Source organism: Arachis duranensis, chromosome 9, assembly GCF_000817695.3.
Source record: "Arachis duranensis cultivar V14167 chromosome 9, aradu.V14167.gnm2.J7QH, whole genome shotgun sequence".
Lineage (NCBI taxonomy): Eukaryota > Viridiplantae > Streptophyta > Magnoliopsida > Fabales > Fabaceae > Arachis > Arachis duranensis.
This window is the reverse complement of record NC_029780.3, coordinates 6845980-6864019: the sequence shown is the minus strand read 5'-3', so window position 1 is coordinate 6864019 and position 18040 is coordinate 6845980. Positions and strand designations below refer to the sequence as shown.

The following is an 18040-nucleotide window of genomic DNA, read 5'->3' as shown; positions in this document are numbered from 1 at the left end:
TGAATAGAAAGAAGCATATATTTCAGCTACAAATATTTTGATGTGTTCTCTTTTGTTACTCTTTTGTTAATGAGATGATCCACTTGATAAACACACAAGACATATTTATCATTTATACTCTTTTATCTGATTAGTTTTTCATTCTTCATATATTTTGATAGTCGCACCTCATTTCTCTTTAGAATCACATACAAAGCAACTAAGCAATTAAGATACAAACTTGAAATAAGGGGACATGAAGAATGAAACAAACCGTTAGTAAAACACCAATATGGAAAACTGCAAGGGAGGTGGCACAACTTGTTTTTCCCACAACTCGTTTAGGCCAATCTAGCAACTTCCTTCTAATTTCATCTAAAAATCAAGTAGACATGCTTAGTTTACCACTTGTAGAATTCAAAACTACACAAACTATACATATGAAATATTAATATTGTCATAAATATTTTAGAATATACAGTAGAAAAGGGTCCAACCAGAAATGAAGTAGTCCAGGCTTTTGTTTGGCATGTATTTATAGACCAATATTTTTTCTACTCCTTGAATGCAAAAACCAAGAAGCTTCACAAGATTACGATGCTGAAGTTTGGCTATTAACGCCACTTCAGTTTTGAACTCTTCCAACCCTTGGCCAGACTTTTTTGAAAGTCTTTTTATGGCTAACTCTTGCCCATCAGTCAATGTACCCTGAAAAGTAATCATTAGCACCATTAGAGTTTGTTTAAGGGAAATAGAAACTGATGAATTCTTTTTTTACTATTTCACCTTGTATACTTCTCCAAAACCACCTTCTCCAAGTTTGTTACTGCTTGAAAATTTTTCGGTAGCTTTAGCTAAGACTGAGAAATTGAATGCTGGTAGATCAATATCTTCTTGCATCTGTTTTTCTCTGTAAATTATTTTTCTTGTCCCTAATTGATTGGAAGATAACAGTCAATAATAGCTGAGGGTCTATAACAAACAACTTCCATATTTTGTTTTCTCTATTTTTTCGGTATTTATGGAAGATGGCAAATTAACTCATAAGGATATCTACCTGGATGTATAATCATTATGCTGACACATGTGATTAATCCGAAAATAATCACACCAACTGCAATTCCTACCTTCTTTTGCTTGATGTTTCCATGGCCATTAGCAGCTGCAATATTGTCAGAAAAATGTTGAACTTCATTACTCCCCAACTTAGTACAAAAGATTCTACTTTGACATAGTTTGTTCCACTTTCTTCAAATTTTGAGTGACTAATAAAGATAGTGTATTTATTCTAAAAATAATTACTATTTAACAACTAATATGCATTCATTGCATTGCTAATATAATAACAATAAGTACTACTCCTATTCCAAAAATTTCTGTGACTTTGAAACTTCCGTATATTAATAATTCAACATATTTAGGTACATTTATACCAAAGAGGCTAGAAAAATCTTGTTACCAGAAGATCTTGTTTCAAGTACAGTATTCTCTCTCTTCTTAAGCATGGCATTTCAAGCTACAATACAAAAATGCTTAGTTTAACTCACCTTTCCAGCTTTCAAACTTACAAAACTACCCAATTCTACTTATAGTGTTTGTACTTTTGTTTTCAAAACCAAAAGTATAGTATGCACAAAATCTATAGGAGAGAAAATATTATCCAAACCATAGGTGAGACATAGCAATGGAATCCAAAATACTATTAGTTACCTTAGAATAATTCCAAAATCCACAATAAATCAAAATAGAGAGAAACTAAAGGGAGAAAAGAAAGGTACCCAATTCTGAAGAAGGGACTTTTAGGTAAAGGTCTTGACAACCACTTCCTCCATTACGAATATCCAAACTTGAATATGCTGAACAAGAAGAGTTTTTCAGGCAAAACTTTTGACATTCCTGGAGGTTCATTGTCTCACTATACCATGAAGAAGATGTGTCTGGCAATTTTATGCCTGTGTACCTCAAGAAGCCATTGGTGTTATTGCAACCCAGTGCAACCTTTCTCTCACAACCATTGGACCAATATGACATATTTTGTGGTTTAGGAAAACTGGGATTGGGAATATACCCTTTCAGACACTTGCATATTGCAACATTACTATCCACAATGCATATAGCATTTGAACCACAATAGGCATACACTTTCATACTTTCTCTCCTTCCGTGTCGCAATCTCGTCAATTTCACAAACACCTTCTGTGCAAGTTTCCGCCAATCTCATATTACTGAAGTATATGCACAATCTTAGCTACTAATCAAATAACATAATTACTTTTTGAAAATACGTTTCTTTTTTATTTTCACTGAAAAAGAAAAAAAATTATTTCTTTCAACTCTGCTTTTTGCATCGTTCATTGTCATAAATAAGGCATGAAGTTTAATAAGAACATTAACCCACAGTTTAAAAAGAATACATATATAAATATACATAAAGACTGTTTAAAAAAAAGTAGACTAAATTTTTTTAAAGAACACTGTTTAAAAAATAGAAGTAAAGACTTAATTTGATTAAAATGCGAAGAATGAAAATCTGATCTAAACTACACACATCCTAATTTCTTTGACAAATGACAAAAAATTCTTCACGCTTGTTTCTAATTCTTATGCAATCAAAATAAGCACAAGATGCATAATTACAATTTACAATTGCTACTATAAGCTTTTACTAAACATTTACTAGATCATGTATCCACCAAAAGAGATCGCAGTATCACCATAAAAGCAAACATAAACAAACAAAATCACTTGTAATTAAAATGCGAAGAGTGAAAATCTGATCTAAATGAGTAATATAATGTATGTATGTATGTATATAAACGTAGATGCACGTCTGATGTTGCTAGCTCTTGAGTCTTGCATTCTCTTCCAGCAAGTAATTCATTTTAAGCTGCAACGCATCCTAATATACCTGAAATAATATACAGGAAAACAAAAATAATAACCAAAAACTGAAGACTTGAAGTGAAAAGCAAAGAACCCTATTCATTTTTTTTTAATAATAGAACAAACAGTTAGCGATAATATACTATTGACTAATAGCTAACAAACCGAACATACAGCAAAATTCAAAGCAACTTTATTCTAAAAAAAGGTAGCAACAAGAACAACTAATTAGTATTAAATAAGGATAAGATAACTAAAACACTCATTTCCTACAATCCATCTCTTTTGGTCTGGCAGCTCCTTTCACAACAATCCATTCAATAAAATTTTTCTTAGATCATATTTGTTCCCTCTCTCTCATCACCGATTCTCTTCCTCTCTCTATCTTTACCATATTTCACCCGTTGTTGCTGCCATAAAATCACATTACGATATTATCTTGCTTTATCCCGTCTAAAGGTACCATTTGTCTCAATGTCTTGCTACTTGTTGCAATCCATAGACACCAAATTGATTAAAAAATATAATTCTTTATACCTCACTTGTGCTATTAGAACTTTTGAGGCCCATCTAAGATTGACACCTAACCTGTACAGGGTACTCTTCTTCTTGTGTTAATTGGCCGGTGTTTCGCATAGCTGCAACAATCGCAGACAATTACAACATCAATTTAAAAAAACACTTTTTAAAAAGTCATTTACAAAAGAGATAGTCATAGTAGCTAGAATCTCGATTTAACTTTTAAAATCTTTCGATATACGATTTTAAATGAGTTTATCGATTTTACGAAATTTGTACTAAGTTTGACGATTTTACGATTTAAATCTTGTTAAGATTTTACGTTTTACGTTTTTTATTTACTTTTTCGATTTCACGTAAAATCTCGATTTTTTCTACCTTGGAGATAGTAGTATCAGCATTAACTTGTACAATCAAAATCACTTGTCGTTAAAACGCGAATAACGAAAATTTGATCTAAAGAATAAAGATACCCGCTAAGTTACTTTACCTTCACAATAGATCCAAACGCAAATCCCGCATCTCCTCATTCATTTTGTCTATTGCAGCAATTATTGAAAGGAAAGCTAACAAAACTAGTGAAATACTGAAATGAATGACTCATAAAAGGTAAGCACGCAAGGAAAATCAATTAAAAATGAAAAGAAATTAAAGAGAAAGAGCACGAATCAATATGAGAAGCTTCCAGGTAACTTCATTGCTGAAGGAAAAAGAAAAAAAAAGGCGGTTATTTAATATTTGAAAGATTTCCTTTACCAAACACACCACAGGCGCATTCTAGATTGCACAGTGGAAACGCAGAAAGACAAAAATCACAACATGGAGAACTACGACGCGAAGTTTCTATGCACCTACGGAGGCGAGATCAAACGCCGCCCTAACGATACCAAGATCTCCTACGTCGGTGGCCTCAACAAGATCCTCTACGTTAACCGTGGAATCGACTTCATCGCCATGCTCGCCGAACTTTCCGCCCTCTTTGACGTCGCCGGCAACATCTGCTTCAAGTACCTACTCCCCAACGATGAACTCGATGCCCTCATCTCCGTCACCGGTGACAACGACCTGAACAACATGATGCTCGAGTATGATAATCTCTACAGAGATTCCCCTAAAATCGCTCGCATAAGGCTCTTCGTCTTCCCTGGCAACCATTTCAATTTGGATCGCAATCCCGCTTCCACCGAAACCCTAAAAACCAAGAAGACAGTCAAACAAAACTCCAAAGTCAACGGCGACAGTTTAGTTGTTGTTCTTCCGCCTCCGCCAGTTGATGTTAAAACAGAGCGGATTGATTGTTCTGATCCGACCCGATTTAATAGCCTGTTATCTGCTGCAAAGTATGATGTGTTTCTGAGCTTCAGAGGCGAAGACACACGCAACGGTTTCACTTCCCATCTTTGTAAAGCTCTGTCGCGAAAGCAGGTAAAGACCTTCGTGGATTTTACTGTTCAGAAGGGAAATGAGATCTCTGCTTCGATCCACCAAGCAATTGAAGAGTCGTTCGTATCGGTGGTTGTGTTCTCGGAGAACTATGCTTCTTCAAAGTGGTGCTTGGAAGAGCTTGTGAAAATAATGGAGTGCAGTAAAGAAAATGGACTGGTTGCTGTTCCTGTGTTCTATAAAATAGATCGATCACATGTGCGGAAGCAGCTTGGAAGTTACAGTGAAGCATTAAAGAAGTTACAAAATAATAGCATGAAGAAGGTTCAGAAATGGAGGGAAGCTCTCACTGAAGCAGCAAATTTATCTGGGTGGGTCTCCAGCTCCTGCAGGTAACAAACTAACGATGTACTTTTAATTGTAAATTGAGAAATCTCTATTCAGATGATGAATTATAGCGTGCGATAATTGTTTAACTTTTAGTTCAATTTTGTTTATTGCTGATTTGGTTATACCGTATGCAGGAAATATAATTTGCTCCTTATGTATTTTTCCTTTGAACTATTGTAGGGATGAGTCTGAGCTCATTCAAAAGATTGTGAAAGACGTTTTGCAGAAGCTGATTGATCACAACCCACCGAATGATATTAAAAGTTTTGTAGGTATTGACGGAAATCTTAAAGCTATAGATTCGTCGCTAAGAGAAGTCCTTGAAGTCCAAACAAGAATGATTGGAATTTGGGGCATGGGTGGGATAGGAAAGACCACTCTAGCAAAATTTGTATTCGAGAAATACTCTTATCAGTATGAAGGTTCCTGCTTCTTGGAAGATGTTAGAGAAAGATCAGAAAAATATGGACATTCGCTATATGAATTACGCAATGAACTTTACTCAGAGTTGTTGCAGGAAAATAATTGCAAAGACAGCACAAGAAAATCCACCAATGCTAAGGAAAGGCTCCGCAGTCGAAGAATTTTCATAGTTCTTGATGATGTGAGTTGTTCAAAGCAATTAAAATACCTTGCTGGGGAGCATCTATGGTTTGGTGCAGGTAGTAAGATCATTGTCACAGCTACAGACAAGAGTGTATTTGCTCAATGGGAAGATGAAGAAATATATGAGATGAAGGTGTTAAATTCTGAGGACTCCCTTACATTGTTTAGCTTGAATGCATTCAATCAAGACCATCCGAAAATGGGATATGAAAATCTATCATGGGAAGCAGTTAAATATTGTGAAGGTTTACCATTAGCTTTGAAAGTGTTGGGTTCTTTTCTTCGTTCCAAGAGTGAAATTGAATGGGATAGTGCATTGCAAAACATCAAAAAGATTCCTGACGCACCAATTCAAAATGTATTAAGGTTGACCTATGATGGATTAAATTATGAGGAGAGAGAAATTTTTCTAGACATTGCATGTTTTTTTAAGGGATTCCTTAAAGAACATGTAGTTAATCTGTTAGAAAATTGTGGCTTCGATGCAGCTAATGGCATGAGGTCCCTTCATGATAAGTCTCTAATAGCTATATCTGATAATTCTCTGAGGATGCATGACTTGATCCATGAAATGGCTTTGGAAATTGTTCGCAAAGAATCTATCAAAAATCCTGAATATCGTAGCCGTTTGTGGGACTATAATGATATTAGGGATGTTTTGGGAAACAACAAGGTAAGGGATATACAATTGTTTTCAGGAAGACTATTTAGTAGAACACGTATATACCTTGATGAATTCTTGGACACTATTTTGATTTGATTTATTTTCTCTTTTGTTTATCAGGGAACCGATGCAATTGAAAGCATAATGTTAGATATGTCTCATATAGATGATCTACAGTTGAGTGCTGACACATTCAAAAAGATGTCTAGATTAAGATTGCTCAAATTGTATGACTCGTCAGAGAAGCATGGTAAATTAAGTAATCTGCAGCTTCCTATAGGGTTGAAGCCATTAAGGTACTTTGAATGGCATGCGTACCCTTTGCCGACTCTGCCATCAAACTTTTGTCCCGAGAAGCTTGTTACCCTCCGTATTCAGAACAGTCAACTTGCAAGACTATGGGATGGAAAGCAGGTTTGTACATATACATAGTATATGCTTTTTTATCTTTTTGCTTGAAAATGGTTGTGATTTCCTCCCTTCTCTAATGATTTGCCTTTGTGATGTCTCCATTTGATTTGTCGCAGAATCTTGTGGATTTAGAGGAAGTAGATCTAACTGGGTGCCAAAAGTTGGTAGAACTCCCAGATCTCTCTAAAGCAAAAAATCTTAAAAGTGTACATCTGTCCAACTGTAGAAGTTTGGCCCATGTCCATCCATCTATTTTATCACTTGGCAAGCTTGAGCTTTTGGATCTATTGAATTGCATTAAGCTTGAAATGCTTGGAAACAAGAAGCATTCAAGATCTCTTAAGCACCTGTGCGTTGCTTATCATCGTTACAAAAGTTACAGTTGGATGGAAGCCATGTGGAGACTTTGCCTGGGAGCATCAAGCATCTTCCAAATCTGAAAACACTCTCATTAATAGGTTGTAAGATGCTTCAATATTGGCCAGAGCTTCCTCCATCCATTCGACATTTGAAGGCCCTAAACTGCACATTGCTGCAAAAAGTAGCATTTGGTTTATTTAGTTATGAGCTACAAGAAGAAAAACGCGTAAGTATTTCGTTGCAGAATTGTGTGAATTTGGATGTGGAGAACTGTATTTATTCATTCCTTCAACATGTAAGAAAACAGGCATATGAATGTGAATTTAGGAGGAGAGGAGTAGGAAGAGAAAACATTGTAGTTTGGAGAAGTGACTTCTTTAAAATTTGTTACCCGGACTCCAGAGTACCAGAGTGGTTCACATATCGGGCAGTGGGGTCTTCTATTACTTTTGAAGTTGCTCCTCCTTCCAGTTACTATTTTGGTTCGCTTCTCTGCATTGTTCTCTCTTCGCACAGTTTGGATTTCGAGCTTGATATTAAATGCAGATGCTACTTGGAAGATGGAAAAATGCACAAGTATTCGCTTGGCATATTATTTTTAAGTCACGTTCCAGTGGAAGGGCATTCAGATCATGTTTATATGACGTATAACTTCAGCGGAATCTTCGATGTGATCAAGCTGGACCAATTGAATAATAAGATTGCCTCCTCCGGACATAAACCAAAACTCACCTTTGAATTCTTTGTTAGCAGTGGCATGGCTCGGGGGAAAAAAGATTTAAATTTGTTGATCAAAGAGTGTGGTGTCTATCCGTTAAATGGCTCCAATAATTGCGTGGAATAGATAATCTTTTGGGGTTGGGGCATATATAAACAATAGGCGAGACCACTGAATTGTGGGGTATTGGAGTTGGAAGTTCCAATAAGCAAGGACTGTACTCTCCCGCAAAGATAAAGGAGTTCGGCTAAATGTGTAAAGACACCCTTCTTTCTTTCAATTTTATCTTTGGTCTATTGAATGGCCTATTTGACAAGATGACTCTGTGTTAAATTTAACAGTAAATAAATTTCAAAAAATTATATGATTGAAGATTTTAAGGTTTTAATACGATGTGTTATTGAAATATATCATAAAAAACGTATGTTGAAATTTTATTTTATTTATTGTTTATAAAATGCATTCTTGAGGTAATAATTAACAACATATTTCAATTATTCAAGTTTTAAAAAAAAATCAGTTATTGTAATAATTTGATTTGACATGAACTATTATAAGCCAAGGAGAGGTTACCTTGCATGAGGCCTCTAAATATTTATGTATGATCTTTGTTTTGTTTTGTTTTTTTGTTTTTTTTTTCCTCCCCCAATTATGCTTTGCACGTAGAGAGCTCTTAAGGTAGCGTTTGTTTTCAGGTACTGAGACAGAAAGACTGAGATTCAGTATCGTGTTTGTTAGTTCAGAGACTGGTACTAAAATTTCTGTCTCTGTCTCCAAAATTTCAGTATTTCAGTACTTCCAAAAAGTAGGGACACAGGAGACTGAAATTTTTAGAGATGGAGATTGAAACTTTAATAACATTTTATACCCAAAATTCTTTCATTTCAATTAATTAATTCCAATTTTACCCTTTGTGCAAATTAAATTAGAGTTTCATTCTTGTTTCAATTCCTGTCTCCCATTTTGCACCAAACAGAATACTGAGATTTGTTTCAATCCCTGTCTCTTAGTCTCAGTCTCTCAGTCTTAGTCTTTCTGTCTCTGTCTCTCCACCAAACGCTACCTTAAGGACGTGTTTTCAAATTTTGTTTTGTTTTGGTAGATATACAGGTCCAGGTCTGGTAGCTCTCCCCCTCCTCCAACACTTACATTTCTCTCTTTTTTATTTTTATTTTTGTTATTATCTTTTAATGTTTCTAAACTCTAATAATTATTGTTGGAAGTCAAAGAAAAGCTTTTATTAAGTCTTATCTTCCTCCTATTTTTGTTACTGATATAGTGAATATTGTTGTTTGATTTTTTTTCCTCTTTTTTTTTTTTTAAGTTTGATTTTTTTTTCCTCTTTTTTTTTTTTAAATATCGTTAAATGAAAGTACAATAGCAAGGTTTCTGTCACAAATGAGATTGTGCACATTGCACAATGAATCAATTGGGGTGACTGTAGCGGCTGAGGAGGAGCACCAAGATTAAGTATTCAAGAGGATGGTTTGTAGCTTTTCTCTGCCTGGCACAGCTGCACACATGGGTAAATGATGGAAAGAGAAGTCAACGAAGAATGGTGTCTAATTCAGGATGGAAATTCTATTCTCTGAATTGCATAAGGTACCATTTTCTAGGTGTTTTAATTCAACCGTAGTTACATTTTGATCCAATTTATACTTTTATTTTATTTTACTTACCAAAATATCCTTTTTCAATAAAAAATTATGAGAGTAATTATACTGAAAATGATTCTCTAGTCTATGTTACTCAAATAATTATATCTTAAGGTAACTAACTTAAAATAAAAGTTATATACTTTGTTGGCTTTTAATTTTAAAATATTGGTGTCTATCTTTTGCTTTTTCCATTTTTTTTAACAGTAAATTGCAAGATCTTGGTACTTTCTTTATGATTTATCTTTATTAAATAATGATTTCAACAAAATATGTATTCATCATATATATTATGTTTTTCAAACTAATATGTAACATCGGCAGAGATCCATTTTACTTCATTGTCATTTGTGCAAAATTTTACATTGTTCATCATCATATATTTTATTTTTTCAAAAAGTAACGTTTATTATCACTAGACATTAATTTTAGTTCATTTCTCACTATACAAATTTACAGTTATCGAGTTACCTCAAAAAGGACTATACAATTCTACCGTGCAAAAACTAGTCAACTCATGCATAAACTCTTATTTTGCCAAATGAAATAAATAATTTATTTAATCATTCTTAACGTAATTAATATATTTCACACATTAGATTTGATTTTGAAGTCAATTCAATTTTTGCACAATTATTACACGAGATTTAATTTATAAATAAATAAACTCAAGTCAGGTCAATTTATTTTCAAAATTTAGTCAGTACAACACTACCTTAAAGAGTCTACAGGCTGCTCTGCTGCTCTCTTCTCTGGGTTCTCTTCTCAAAAGGTTGAAGCAGGAAGCTCTTAGCCCCATCCGGATGTCCTCCTGTTCTTGCGTTTTTCACTTGCCTAGACCCACAAGCCACAAGTCCACAACCACACCCAAGAATTGGCAGCACCACTAGTGCGGCCCGGAGTTATTGCTGGAGAATACAACTGATGGTGTCTCTGGTACTCCCCCTAGATTGTGTGGTCACCTTAGGGAAGACAACCGATCACAGCACCACCCAAAACTGCAGCATTGCTGGCTCTTCATTGGTTCGTTCTTTAATCTCCATTTTCTCTGACTATGCCTCTTTTTTATTCTTTTATTTTTTGTTCCTAGGAAATAATTGATCAGTTTATGAACTTTATGTGAAAAACTGCATGCCTTTTCATTCGTATTGTCAAGTTAATCTTGTTCTATATTTGTGTATATTGATTAATTTGATTTGTCCATGTATATATCATTTTTGTATTCATCATTTCTGGTTTGGCATCTTATTCGGTGCTGTATCTATTTGTGGCTGTATCTATTTGCAGGCCCTTAGAATGGCATCAAGGTGTAGCTGCGACGGAAAAGGAGTTTTTCTTTGAATCTTTGTGTGATTAGAAGTTAAAACATATAATTTCTTTTTGAAATAATAAGTTCAATTGTTTTTCTTATTCTTATGATCTAATTATCCTTCGTTCTGCAATTATGACATTTTAGATTGAAAATATTTTGTTTGGTGATTCTTGCAGCTTCATATTTAAATATTGCCATATCAAAATGTGGGTGTTAGGAAATTATTTTAATTTTTTAATTTATTTGTGGATAATATATATATTAATTATAATCATAAATTATGCTATTTTAAATTGGATGACTTATATAATGATGATTTCATTTATTGCTATAAATGCTAAATTGAATAAGTCATAATTACTTTTGATTTGAAATTAAATGAGAATAAAATCAGATATTATCTTTTGTCCTTGTGATAATTATCTTTTGGACTTTAGATACTATTTTATTTAGGTTTTAGGGTTTAATGAGTGTCATGATCAAATATAAATAGTGCTTTTAGTGTTTGGGTCTTTAATATACCAAAGTTGCCTTTGTCACTCTTTACATATCAGAAGAGTCACAACAAGTGGTATCAGAGCCGTTTATGTAGCACATGTTACTAAAATTAGAAGAGTACATAAAGAGGGCATAAATAGTACACAAATGGTATATGAAGAGTATATAAAGATTCCGGGAGACAATGGATTATTTGTACAATGTGTACAATAGCCTATTGAGTTATAAAATAAATATCTTCCATACTATTTAGAATAACAGATTTTGGGGTTCACCAAAGACTTGACTTTTCGGATCTAGCGCTCTAATACTATATCATGATATCACTCGTCCCAAAAGCATCAGCTGATGAGAAAAGATAACACTAATATTTATATTTCTAATATTTCATAAACCTCCATTCAACACATTGTTTATAGCTCATGGTACTTTCCCTTAATTTATACAAAATTTTAGGCTAATTTTTTTTCATAAATTAATGGTTTTTAATCTAAATACCTAGTATATTTTTTGTGCAAGTAACCATTTTGGAGCAAATTTAGTGGGAACAATCACTTTTGTCTTCTACAATACAGCTTTTCCCCTCACCGAAAACAAAAGGAAATACTGTGTGTTGACTAAACCTAATCTGGAACCTTCCTGGTAACTTCGTTGCCGATAGCGAAATTAAAAAGAAGTTATTTCATCGATTTCCATTGCTAACGCTCCTTCTGATTACAAACTCCAAACGCAGAAAGAAAAGTTCAGAACATGGAGAATTACGACGTGAAGTTTCTCTGCAGCTATGGCGGCGAGATCCACCACCGCCCCAACAAGAAGATCTCCTACGTCGGCGGCCACAACAAGCTCCACTACGTTAACCGTGGAATCGACTTGACCGCCATGCTCGCCGAACTCTCCGCCCTCTTTGACGCCGCCGGTGACATCCACTTCAAGTATCAGCTCCTCGGCGATGACTTCGACGCCCTAATATCCGTCACCAGCGACAGCGACCTAAACAGCCTGATGCTTGAGTATGATAACCTCTACAGAGATTCCGCTAAAACCGCTCGGATGAGATTATTCATCTTCCCTGGTAACGGTCCTGATTCCGCGTCCACCCAACCCTTCCCAGCTAAACTGAAATCCAAAGTCAACGGCGGTGCTGTTGTTCCTCCGCAAATTACGCCGGTGAAGTTCCAAGATCTGCCACCGGTTAACAATTTTAATACCTCAGACCGGGTGTTGGTTTCGGATCCAAAAGTGAATCGACCGGTCGAAGATTCCGGTTCTTCCCGTTTGAATAGTCCGTTACCTGCTTTACAGTATGATGTTTTCATCAGCTTCAGAGGTGAGGATACACGCGCAAGCTTCACTTCCCATCTTTTCAAATCTCTGTCCCGAAAGCAGATAGTTACATACACTGATGACTTGCTTCACGAAGGAGATTCGATCATGTCCCTCCTCAGAGCAATTGAAGAGTCTTGCCTTTCGCTTGTTGTATTCTCAGAGAACTATGCATCCTCAAAGTGGTGCTTGCAAGAACTGGTTAAAATAATGGAGTGCAAGAAAGAATATGGACGGCTTGTTATACCTGTCTTCTACAACGTTGATCCATCACATGTAAGGTATCAGCTAGGAAGTTACAGTGAAGCGTTTAAAAAACACTTGCAGAAAAACAAGAAGGCTGAGGTTCAGAAGTGGAGGGAAGCTCTCACTGCAGCAGCAAATTTAGAAGGCTTGGACTCCCGTTCTTATAGGTAAGTATGCGTTTATTGAGTTAAGGAACCCCTTTTTGTTCAATTTTGTTGACGATCGTGTTACACTGCTCCTAATGTTATGTCTTCACCCCCCCTCTTCCTTCATATTGTAGGGACGAAATTGAATTCATTCAGAATATTGTCAAAGATGTTTTGCAGAAGCTGATTGACCACAACCCACCCAATGATAGTAAAAGTCTCGTTGGCATTGGTGAAAATCTTGAAAATGTAAAATCACTATTAAGTGAATCTGTTGAAGTCAGAATGATTGGAATTTGTGGCATGGGGGGTATAGGAAAAACAACTCTAGCAAGACTTATATTTGAGAAATATTCTTATAAGTTTGAAGGCTCCTGCTTCTTAGAAAATGTACGGAAAAGATCAGGAAAGTCCGGGTTAACTGAGTTAGTTCGTCGACTTTACTTGGAGCTCTTACAGGGAAAATTTTGGCAAAATAACACAGGAAAATCCACTTTTGTTGAGGACAGGTTAAGCAAACAAAGAAATTTCATAGTCCTTGATGATGTGAGTAGTTTAGAGCAATTAAATTACCTGGTTCGGAAGCTTCAATGCTGTGGCGCAGGTAGTAAGATCATTATCACAGCTAGAGACAAAAATGTGCTGGTTCCAACGGTTGAAACAATATATGAGATGAAGATATTAGATTCTCATGAGTCATTTAAACTGTTTAGTTTGAATGCATTCAATGAAGACTGTCCACAAATAGGATACGAGGAGCTATCATGGAAAGCGGTTGGCTGTTGCAAAGGCATCCCACTAGCCTTAATAGTATTGGGTTCTTTTCTCCATTCAAAGAGTAAAACTGATTGGCATAGTGCATTGCAAAAGCTTGAGAAGACACCAGATCCAGAAATTCAGAATATTTTAAGATTGAGTTATGATGGATTAGATGATGAGGCTAAACAAATTTTTCTAGACATCGCATGTTTTTTTAAGGGAGAGCTTGTAGAATACGTAGTTAATCTGTTAGACAGTTGTGGCTTCTATGCAGCTATTGGCATGAGATCCCTTCTTGATAGAGCTTTAATAGCTATATCTCATAATTGTGTGCGGATGCATGACTTGATCCAAGAATTAGGTTGGGATATTGTTTGTCAACAATCTAGTGGAAATGCTGAAAATCGTAGCCACTTGTGGGATTCTAATGATATTTGGGATGTTTTGGGAAACAACAAAGTAAGCCACACACTCTTATCTGGGAGAAAATTTGTTAGAACAGAGACATAGTTTAGTTGAATTCCTAGAGGCAATGTTTTGATAGTACTTGATTTCATTTGATTTAATTCATTTCTTTTTCTTTTTGTTTATCAGGGAACTGATTCTATTGAAAGCATAGTATTGGATATGTCTCAAATAGAAGATCTACAGTTGAATGCTGATACATTCAAAAAGATGCCTAAGTTAAGATTTCTCAAATTATATATCCCATCGGAAAATGATGGCAGATTAAATAAACTGCATCTTCCCGTAGGACTAAAGCCATTTCCTTCTAAATTAAGATACTTGGAGTGGGATGCCTACCCTTTGCCATCTCTGCCATCGAATTTTTGTCCTGAGAAGCTTGTTACTCTTCGCATCCGGAACAGTAAACTTAAAAGACTTTGGGATGGGGTTCAGGTTTGTACACAATGCATGTTTTGTCATTTGTTTGATGGATATGTGTGATTTTTTAACCCCATATTATGATTTACCATTTTGGTTTTTCCATTTGCATTATTGCAGAATCTTGTTAATTTAGAGGAAGTAGATCTAACAGATTCCCGAAAGTTGGTGGAGCTTCCGGATTTCTCCAAGGCAGATAATCTCAAAAGTGTACATCTGTCTGGCTGTCGAAGTTTGCGTCATGTCCATCCATCTCTTTTATCACTTGGAAAACTTGAACTTTTAGATCTTCTGAACTGTGCAAAACTTGAGATGCTTGAAACTAAGATGCATTCAAAATCTCTTAAGCACCTCTCTATCAAGAGCCGCACAAGTTTAATCCCACCCTATGTCAGTCACTTATCATCTTTACGGAAATTACTTCTAGATGGAAGCCCTGTGGAGACATTGCCGGTGAGCATCAAGCACCTTACGGGGCTGAAAACACTGTCACTAAAAGGGTGTAAGATGCTTCAACATTTGCCAGAGCTTCCATCATCCATTCGTCATTTGACTGCTCTGGACTGCATAATGCTGCAAACTGTGACATTCAGTTCAAATATTCCTAGACTACAAGAAGAAAAACGCATAAACATCTCGTTCCATAATTGCATGAAGTTGGATGTGGCGAATTGTATTTATTGGTACCTTAAAAATATAAGGAAACTTGCTTACGTGTGTGAATCCAGAAGAGGAGGAAAAGGAGTAGTTCGGAGAAGTGATTTCTTCAAGATTTGTTATCCCGACTACAGAGTACCAGAGTGGTTCATGCATCGGACAAAGGGTACTTCCATAACTTTTGAAGTTTCTTCACCTTCCAGTTATGGTTTTAGTTCCCTTCTCTGCGTTGTTCTCCCTAAGTATAGTTTGGATTATGAACTTGATATTAAATGCCGTTGCTACTTGGAAGATGGTAGTAACATGCACAAATATTCATTTGGCATATTATTTCTAAATCACATTCCGGCAGAAGGGTGTTCTGATCATGTTTATATGGCATATAATTATGGAGGCATCTTTGATGTAATCAAGCTGGACAGATTGAATAATAAGATTGCGTCTTCCGGGCAAAACCCGAAAGTCACATTTGAATTCTTTGTCAGCAGTGGCGATACTGGAAGTAAACAAGATGATAACTTGTTGATCAAAGAGTGTGGTGTCTATCCACTAAATGATTCCAATTTTAGAACTGAATAGACGTTACTATTTTGGAGTTGGACATGAAAAGCAAGGCATTGGGATACTGGATTTTATAGCACATGGAACCATGAGGTTGGAGTTGAAAGCTCCCGGGCCCCAGCTAAAACTCGTGTACAGTGTCTTTTTTTTTCTCTTGAATTTTTATCATTCATGTTTACCTTGCTTTCTCTTGTTACCTTAGGCTAATTTCTAATTGACTAATTCCATAAAGAAAATCTTGCTTTCATGAATTCCTTGACAAAATCTTACAAATGAGAATAAAAGGTATAAAACTGTTAGATTTTTCATAATTGAAATTGAAAAAACAAAAGTTTTTTTGAACCAAATATGTTCGTTACTATGTTTTATAAGGAGGGGGGGGGGTAATCGTGCATTTGGATTATACTATAATTTGGTTTAAGAAAAAGTTAAATGAATTACATTTCTATCTGTTTTATGAATCTAAAATAAAAAAATTTGATGCTTAATGATAATATTATTATTTTTAATTTTATCTTATGGATCACAATTGTATGCTTACTAAATAGGAGATAAGTGAAAGAAAAATAGAAGGAAAGGAAGAGAAGTTGTATAACACCCTTCATAAATTACACATAAAAATCTGCAATTTTTCTTTCATTCCTTCTATTTTTCTTCCATTTTTTCTCCAACCAAACATAACTTAAAAGGACCTATTTTAAGCTTTTCATATATTTGATTTCTGTTGAGAAGTTTTTGATATTTTTAATGTATTGAATATATAAAAAATTTTAAAGAGTATATTATTGTCCTTAGAAATCTTTTAACTAAATCATTAAATTAATTATTTTTGGTACTATTTATTTCAGGTTAGTCACATGAAAGTTTAGTGATTTATTTAAATGTTTGTATAATTTTTTTCTTTTCTAACCTTTTTCCCCCTCCAGATTTGCTCTTGGCTTTATCTAGAAGTGCACGCCACCGCACAATGGTGGTGGTGGCGGTGGCAATGGTGTGTGGATAGGACACTGTCAAATTTGGAAAGAGAGAGCTGAATAATGGTTGACAATTTAATTAGATGGACAAAATTGAAATACTTTGGAAATGTTGAGGGAACTACTTTAATAATTTGAGGCCAGTTATACGGTACAGATCTGTGCATACAAATCAAAGGATATGTTGACAGTGGGAAGCCGTTGGTTGCTGGAAACAGGTTTGGCAGAGCTCTGCAAGCTTGTCTGCCTTGTTGGTTGGAGGGGGGAGCCGGCTAATGGAAACAGTGAATAACGGGCCTAATTTTTTATTTTTTTATTCAATATAAGGGGCCAATTTGAGAGATGGCCAATTGGATTTACAGAGCTAGGCTGTGCTGTTTGTTTATTGTTTTTGGGTCATGGTGGGTGGACTCCTGTAATCTGTATGGCCTTATATGTCTTCTACTTTGCTTATGAGTGTGTTATGGAATTGAATGTTCTAGTTTCATACTCCATGGTATTTTGCTTCTATCATGACAAAGCATGGAATTTATTCTTCACACTTATCATGAATATGTCCCTATACGTAATCTCTAAGGATATGGACATGTCTAATTTATATGTCCAAAAATGATAAAGAAAGTGATATTGTCACTTTTTTATTGTGTGATTTTTCTATTTTTTTCTATTTTTGTTATTTTATTTTCTATAATGATAGACGAAGTTTTTCATTGTGAGGATAATTTCATAAGAATATAATAGATAAGTGATATTATTAATTAAAGAATAATAATATACACTTCCAAATTATAAAAACCTTTGATATAGATGAACTCTTAAGCCTTAAGTAAAACTGTTGGATTGTTACTTTCAAATTTCAATTTTTTTATTTTACAAGACATGTTTCTTTTGTAAAGTTGTCCTTATTTTCTAGGTTTTGGGTGTATTTTTCTTGTTATTGATCTTAGCTTCTTACAGTTACTTGGTCTTCAGTTAAAGAAGGTTTCTGCCATCAATTGCTGGATAGTTTTTAGAGAGGTGAAAGACAAAAAAGAATGCAGATTTAGTTGCATTTGGACACTATTAGAGACAGAAATACAAAAACAAATGATACAGAAACTCATTTAGT

General features: G+C 35.0%; 4 protein-coding genes across 4 annotated transcripts; 3 read left to right on the top strand and 1 right to left on the bottom strand.

Annotated features, from left to right (window-relative positions):
• Positions 1-323: 323 nt before the first annotated feature.
• On the bottom strand, positions 324-1791 carry LOC110274942 (cysteine-rich receptor-like protein kinase 10). Its single transcript, XM_052254826.1, has 4 exons — positions 1439-1791; positions 1037-1141; positions 766-911; positions 324-687 (listed from the first exon to the last, which is right to left on the bottom strand). The coding sequence occupies exons 1-4, from the start codon at positions 1482-1484 to the stop codon at positions 448-450; spliced, it is 537 nt and encodes a 178-aa protein (XP_052110786.1). The 5' UTR covers positions 1485-1791; the 3' UTR covers positions 324-447.
• Positions 1792-4041: 2250 nt separating this feature from the next.
• LOC107464326 (disease resistance protein RPV1) lies at positions 4042-7194 on the top strand (the record flags this gene model as incomplete). The annotated part of the gene is made up of 4 exons (XM_016083256.3): positions 4042-5156; positions 5335-6433; positions 6545-6838; positions 6952-7194. Coding segments are annotated over exons 1-4 (2592 nt in total), but the record flags the coding sequence as incomplete, so codon positions are not given.
• Positions 7195-7196: 2 nt separating this feature from the next.
• Positions 7197-11055, top strand: LOC127741501 (disease resistance-like protein DSC1; the record flags this gene model as incomplete). Its single annotated transcript, XM_052254166.1, has 4 exons — positions 7197-8168; positions 9287-9515; positions 10269-10591; positions 10856-11055. A coding segment is annotated over one exon (843 nt), but the record flags the coding sequence as incomplete, so codon positions are not given.
• An 873-nt stretch (positions 11056-11928) lies between these two features.
• Positions 11929-16064, top strand: LOC107464414 (disease resistance protein RPV1). The gene is made up of 4 exons (XM_016083328.3): positions 11929-13117; positions 13231-14314; positions 14450-14755; positions 14861-16064. The coding sequence occupies exons 1-4, from the start codon at positions 12129-12131 to the stop codon at positions 15974-15976; spliced, it is 3495 nt and encodes a 1164-aa protein (XP_015938814.1). The 5' UTR covers positions 11929-12128; the 3' UTR covers positions 15977-16064.
• Positions 16065-18040: the final 1976 nt, after the last annotated feature.

Excerpts from the sequence above, each read along its gene's own strand:
- LOC107464414 (XM_016083328.3), top strand. The coding sequence starts at position 12,129 with ATGGAGAATTACGACGTGAAGTTTCTCTGCAGCTATGGCGGCGAGATC. Across the intron at positions 13,118-13,230 it reads TTGGACTCCCGTTCTTATAG|GGACGAAATTGAATTCATTC; the intron begins GTAAGTATGCGT and ends TTCATATTGTAG. Across the intron at positions 14,315-14,449 it reads ATGTTTTGGGAAACAACAAA|GGAACTGATTCTATTGAAAG; the intron begins GTAAGCCACACA and ends TTTGTTTATCAG.
- LOC110274942 (XM_052254826.1), bottom strand. The coding sequence starts at position 1,484 with ATGCTTAAGAAGAGAGAGAATACTGTACTTGAAACAAGATCTTCTG. Across the intron at positions 912-1,036 it reads CATAATGATTATACATCCAG|GGACAAGAAAAATAATTTAC; the intron begins GTAGATATCCTT and ends CCAATCAATTAG. Across the intron at positions 688-765 it reads GTTTTGGAGAAGTATACAAG|GGTACATTGACTGATGGGCA; the intron begins GTGAAATAGTAA and ends ATTACTTTTCAG.